Genomic DNA, 6,631 nt, shown 5'->3' with positions numbered 1-6,631 from the left:
AGTTGAAAGTTGGGAGTGCTTGTGTACAAATCAAAAGTTGGGAATGTTATCACCCTATTGGTGAAAGTTGAGGTTATTTAAATTCAATATCCCTGAGATAAATTATACTTTAAGCTTTTTCATATAGCTTTTCTAAAAATATATATGTTTAAGGAGTACATTTTTTTTCTATCCGCTCTTGATCCCGAATTTTCAGAAATTTTCAAGAATAACCTGTGGTTCAAACTAAACACAAAACTAGACAAACATTTGAAGCAGGGGCGGTTCTTAGAAGGGATGTGGCAGGGCCACGGCCCGGGCAAGTTTTTCGGCCGTAGTGCTAATTTTCCGCATTTCGATCGAAATTTTATATATATACTATGTTTGGCCCGGGCTTGCCCAGGCTTTTTTAGTGTCCGTGTCTTTCAGCCCTGACACGTTCAACGGGCAAGATCCGCCACTGATTTGAAGGGACTTAAACCCGAGCATGCAAATATATAAATACAGACGTATGCCTATGTAAAGATCTACTGCCATAATCTTATGTAGATATCAATAAATTGAACTACAAGTTACTTCATTATTTTATATTTCATAAAATCATTCTAATTTGCCAAAAATGATATAAAAAAGATAAAACATTGTTATCCTACGTGTACTTGAAATATGTTTCCCGCCAAAATCATATGGGGCACATCACAACAACTTGCTCAACTAAATTGACTAAAATACCCCTAACATTATGCCATGCAATAAAACTTTACGAGGGTAAGAATGGGAAAATGGCAAGATTCCGTTTGCTGCATTCCGTTACAAAATAACGGATTCAGATACATATAACTCCTGGCAACGAAGAATGCAGTTCATCGTGCTCTCTCTCTCTCCCTCTCTCTCTCTAGATTAATCGAGAAGTTATTCATCTGTATTATTCGTCAATGAAAGATTAAGCAACAATTGTACAGTAGAAACACTGTTTTTAGTCACAGGTATCAGTTTAATCGATTTAATTCTCACGTATGATCTGAATTTTGAAGTATATTCATCTGTTTGATTGTCTGAGCGTTGATTATCTTCCTTTTAATTGATAAACTTATATGATCAGGCGGATAATTGCGATATTCATCTGTTTAATTCATCAATTAAGGATCAAGCAACAACTGTACAGTAGAATCGCTGTTTTCGTTTGAGGTATGAGTTTATTCGCTTTAATTCTCAATTATTATTTGAATTTTGATGTATATTCATCTGTTTGATTCCCTTTAGTTGTTTCGTGTTAATTTTCTGTGTTTGAATCGGTATATTCATCGCTAGAGATTGTTAATGACAGTACTTAGATCATTTATTGCTTGTTTTTAGTTAGAAAACTCCAGATCTGATATATTAGGTTTTGCAATGGTAATTCGTAAATTATTTTCGGAAATTGAGATTTGTTGATAATGTGTATGTGTTTTAGTTCGTGTTGACTTGCGTAAAAAAGGAATTTGAAAGCAATATACTGAAATATTGATTAGTTGATAATCTGTATTTGATTTAGTTCGTGTTGATGCACGTATAGAGGAATCTGAAAGCGATTTACAGAAATATCGATTCGTTGATAATCTGTTGTGTGTGATTTAGTTCATATTGATTTGCTTAAGATGTAATTTGAAAGCAATTTACTGTAATACTGATTCGTTGATAATCTGTATGTGCTTTTGTTCGTGTGGATTTGCATAAGAATGAATCTGTAATTGATTTACTGAACGAATTTGATTCATTGATAATGTTTTGCAGATAACGACTTGTCGATTTATTGAGAAAATGCATAGTTATACCGATTTCTCATATAGTGGAGATGAAGACAGTAAACTCTGGTCTTCGTTCATCCAACAGTCGAGCAGTGGACCGTTCGATGATTTCCAGACACCTCTGTACTCTTCAATCTTCCCTGCCACTACTTCACCACATCTATTCGCTGTACCTGAACCATCAACCCTACCACACCAGCAGATTGTCGTCGATTACAACCGTAGAAACTCGCAGGACTTTGCACCGTTTCAAGACCTAATCGACCGACGTAACTGGTGCCTATCTAACCTCCGTCTCTCTACCAAAGAAGCCGAGGCGCTGCGTCAAGAGAATGTCAACCTTCAAAGAGCAAATTCGGAACTGAACAAGCAACTGTCTCACTTGCAACTACAGGCGGCTTCAGCTTCTGTTTCGGCTTCAGCATCAGCAGTTTCTTCTCTTCAGAACTATGCTAATGCGACTATGTTTCCATCTGTAAATTCGATTGTCAATCGTTTGGGACGTATGAGGATTGGGGAAAAAGGACCGATGGTAATTGACAAACGAGTGGCTCGTGGTGTGGAGAATGTGGATCCGGTTAAGAAAACTGAGGTGGAGCGGGTTAAATTGCCAAAAAGTATTTCTGTTAGATCGAATGGGTACTTGAAGACGATTCAAGCTGATGACGGGAGCGCTAGTCGGTCACGTGCTGTGGATCGGGTTAAACCAGCTTCTGATATGGTAAACACTAAACTATGTTTAACATAAACTTAATTGCTTGTTATGTTATTTATGGGGATGACTTCAAGTGGAAGAAACTTCATTGACTCACTACCAAATGTTTGTATTTTAGGCCTAAATTAACTGCTACTTATTTCCCAACATCTCACATTAATCCAAAATCCAATAATTATCCAACAATAGTAGTCATGATTATATATTTGGTAAGGTTCTTTCATCTTTGACTTTGTGATGTTCTATAACATGTTGAACTTTCATATAATATTTTTTGGATCATTTGGAGGTTAGGTTATGATCAAGAAAGCATGTAACTTGTTCATCATTATCATTATGTTTTCTTCCATGATGACTAATTATAATGTTGTTAAAACTTACAATTCAAGAAACCATTATGTTGTTCATTATTCAATTTTTGAGTTTGTTATTGTTTGTGCTGTTGAAAATGAAATAGCAAAGGGTGTATGTACGTGGAAAGGAAGAGGAGGAACCAGTGGAACTGAAGGTCTACAACCAAGGGATGACAAAGACAGAACTCTGCAACAAATGGCAACAAACTGGTGCATGTCCATATGGAGATCACTGTCAATTTGCACATGGTATTGAGGAACTTCGTCCAGTCATACGCCACCCGCGCTACAAAACAGAAGTCTGTAGAATGGTCCTGGCGGGTGACCCTTGCCCGTATGGCCACCGCTGTCATTTTCGCCATGCTCTCACCGAGGAGGAGAAATTCCTGAGCCGTGGTTGACCATTGGTACATCTCTACAGAAACTACATTTTTTTTAATTCACCTGCAAATCAAGTTAGAGATGTTTATACTGCTAAATAAATAATTCCTTTTACTAGTAAAACAGAAATAATAAAGAAAAAGAAGGGCAAAAGAAAGACCTTTATAAGATAGCTGAGATGTACTCTTTGTTATAATTGATCGCTTTATGTGTTCGTTAAGGGATTCTTAATTTTGAAAGCTAAGTTTTGTAATATTGAAAGGCATAAAAATCTGCCTAGTATTTGCGTGCATTTACATGGTTTGGTCAAGAGAGTAAAGTGATCTGTATACTAGCTAAGTGTGCCAAAATGGATAGGTCAGGCTTGGTCACAAGTTATATGGGTCAAAATAGATTCTGGGTTTACCTTGAAATGGTTGTTTTAAAAGGGAAAAAAATAAAGTTGGTCCACCCTCTATATTGCTCTTATGACGGTTGATGGTGGGAGTGGGTGGAGGTGGTGGCGGTAATGGATACAATAGCGTCAGCCGGGGCGGTGGCACTGGCCATGGAGGCCTGGAGAGATATCACAAATACACCATTTTGCTCAATTGCTCTTGGGATCAACTCATAAGCTTTTCAAATCATTCTGCTAAGTAAATATATACTAAATGTATACATGTCTTGTTTTACATAATTTTTAAAACTTTGTATATAATTAAAAGTTTATTAAAAATAAATATGTTTTAGTAGACAATAAAACTGGTATACTTTTTCCTTGAAAAATCTTTAGAGTTTTAGACTAAGATTATAAGTAAACTGTAAAGAGATATAAAATTAAATACAGGATCAATTTTGACCTATTTTGACATGTATATCTTTATAGAAGGGAGAGAAGTGGTGAACATCGGGTTAAGTGAAAACTTTCATAGAATTGTCCAAACAAAGGTGGATGCAAAATTTGTCTTATTTCACACATCCATGTTTATTTGTTTGTTTCTCCCTGAATTATTATCATTTTTATAGAGTCATTTCACATATTTGTATTTTTTATCTAGTAGATTCCGAGCTTAAAACCATTTTATAAAGTAAACATCCATTAAAATATATGTATTATTATATAAGTAAAATAATGATGCGATGAAAATATAAAATTTCACTTCAGTAATTCCAAACACGAGCCATTGTGGATAATGTTATGTTTGTGATGATGTCAAATGAAACCATAATAGCTCTTTATAAAAGAAGATGTTCCAACTAAACTAACGTATATTTGCTATACTAGTAACATAATAAAAAATAGGCAAATTGGATTTAAATAATCTCAACTCACTGTTATTGGCCAATAATAATCCCAACTCATTTAATCACCAATAATAATCCGAACTATTCACTTTTATTTGTAAAATACTCCCAGTTAAAAAAAACACTAACTAGGTTAAAAAATTGCTGATGTGGCTTGCCATGTCACCTGCCTCATCAATTGCCACGTCATCAAAAATGCCACGTAGACAGCCACGTCAGCAAAAATGGCACATCAACTGCCACGTCAGCACATTTGCTGATGTGGCATGCCACGTCACCTGCCATGTCAGCAATTTTTTAACCTAGTTAGTGTTTTTTTAACTGGGAGTATTTTACAAATAAAAGTGAATAGTTCGGATTATTATTGGTGATTAAATGAGTTGAGATTATTATTGGCAAATAACAGTGAGTTGGGATTATTTAAATCCAATTTACCTAAAAAATATATACAAATAAATCTAATGAACATAGTACTTGCAACAATTGCTAATACAAGCATTCATTATACGTCACAAGCGTCGTCCATGTGTGAATTTTAAGTGAGCTGCTCACATGTGAACACGCTCACAGAAGTGAGGCATGAGACCTTAATATGGTGAACCAATGACAGCGTAAACCTCATTTATTTGTTTTTAATATTTTATTTTAATAGTTCTTTTGAAATTTAACTAGAATTGAGACCCGTCGCAATGCGGCGGGGATTCTTTAGTTATAACTAAGTCGACCTAGGACCCGTACGTTATGTTAAACCTGTCAAACAGGAAAAAAATAGACGATGTAAAAACGTTCACCCATACACGCACGTTGCGTCGTGTTAACTCGCAAAATTTAGAACGAAACGTATAAACGTTAAACCAAAGACGCATGTTGCGATGTGTTAAATCACAAAATTTAGAACCAAGCATAAAGAGGAAAATTTGCGGAAAATTAAAACAATAAAGGATCAAAGTTGAAAGTAAAAAAAGCTGTGACGATAGATTGCAAAAGATAAAAAGTTTTGGGTTAAAAGTAAAAAAAAACAAATAGTTTTGGGTTAAAAGTAATTTATGAAATACTTTTGGGTGAAAAGTAAAAAAAAATCAATTTTTTTTGGAAAACCCCTAAAGCCAAGGTTACGACAACCATATGCAATTATGCATAACCATTTTTTCTTTGGAAAACCTCCAAAGCACACCCTGCGTTGCGGCGGGGCGTAAAACGGTGTCAAATAGTACTAATGTCACACAACCGTGGTCGACCACCAACACTGACTCGACCTAGGATCTGCGTGTTGCGACGAACCTGTCAAACATGAAAAAATAGAGGTAAAAACGTTGAACCACACATGCACGTTGCGTCGTGTTAACTTGCATAATTTGAAACAAAACATAAAAAAGTTGAATCACACTCGTACATTGCGTCGTATTAACTCGAAAAATTTAGAACTATACGTAACGGAACGTAAAAACGTTAAACCAAAGACGAAAAGTATAATTGATAAAAGTTGGGAAGTTAAATTGCAAATAATGAAAAGTTTTGAGTTAAAGTGAAAAAACAAATTTTTTAGGGTTAAAATTGCAAAAGGTAAAAACCTTTGAGTTAAAACTAAAAAATCAAGTTTTTTTTTTTTTTTGAAAAATTCTCAAAGCATAAATTACAAGTGTTTATGCATAGAAAAGTTACTTATTTATATATGGAATAATTTAATTTTCTAAAATAGCTTGTATTTGAGTGAAATTTAATTTGATTTTCTAAAATAGCTTGTATTTGAGAGTTTAAATAAAACGAAATACACGGTTTTGCACTTTTTTAGCATTCTAATTCTAATATAAGTTTAACAAAAACCAAGTTGTTTTTAAAATAAAGTAATTTTTGGTCTCGTGCACAAGTTTCCCTGGTTTTAGCATGTGCTTGAAGATAATTTTTGATATCCAACTGACTTTTATGTATTTATTGTTTAAAATTAGTGAGAGACGAGTTTTAAGCGACTCATGTTCGATTCATGTTTTCCCCATTATTTTCTGCGGTACCTGGTGATGATGGGAGATTGTGCGAGTAGGTGGAGATCGCTAGTTTGATTCTTGAACTGAGCAGGTTTTACCTCACCGCATTGTCGTGTCTTCGGGCGAGTGTTCACGGGCTTTGGCCCTAGG

General features: G+C 34.8%; 1 protein-coding gene across 1 annotated transcript; it reads left to right on the top strand.

The window, feature by feature from the left end:
- The first annotated feature begins 810 nt into the window (after window positions 1-810).
- On the top strand, window positions 811-3,454 carry LOC110904856 (zinc finger CCCH domain-containing protein 15). Its single transcript, XM_022150731.2, has 4 exons — window positions 811-965; window positions 1,082-1,167; window positions 1,753-2,487; window positions 2,939-3,454. Exons 3-4 carry the CDS (start codon window positions 1,780-1,782, stop codon window positions 3,233-3,235), a joined length of 1,005 nt encoding a protein of 334 aa, XP_022006423.1. The 5' UTR covers window positions 811-965; window positions 1,082-1,167; window positions 1,753-1,779; the 3' UTR covers window positions 3,236-3,454.
- The last annotated feature ends 3,177 nt before the right edge of the window (window positions 3,455-6,631 follow it).

Source organism: Helianthus annuus, chromosome 12 (genome assembly GCF_002127325.2).
Source record: "Helianthus annuus cultivar XRQ/B chromosome 12, HanXRQr2.0-SUNRISE, whole genome shotgun sequence".
Taxonomy (NCBI): domain Eukaryota; kingdom Viridiplantae; phylum Streptophyta; class Magnoliopsida; order Asterales; family Asteraceae; genus Helianthus; species Helianthus annuus.
This window is presented reverse-complemented; position numbering and strand designations above follow the sequence as displayed.

What these genes read in the sequence shown, in the direction of transcription:
- LOC110904856 (XM_022150731.2), top strand. Translation starts at nt 1,780, where the DNA reads ATGCATAGTTATACCGATTTCTCATATAGTGGAGATGAAGACAGTAAA. An exon ending in TTAAACCAGCTTCTGATATG is followed by an intron (nt 2,488 to 2,938) that starts GTAAACACTAAA and finishes AAAATGAAATAG; the next exon opens with CAAAGGGTGTATGTACGTGG.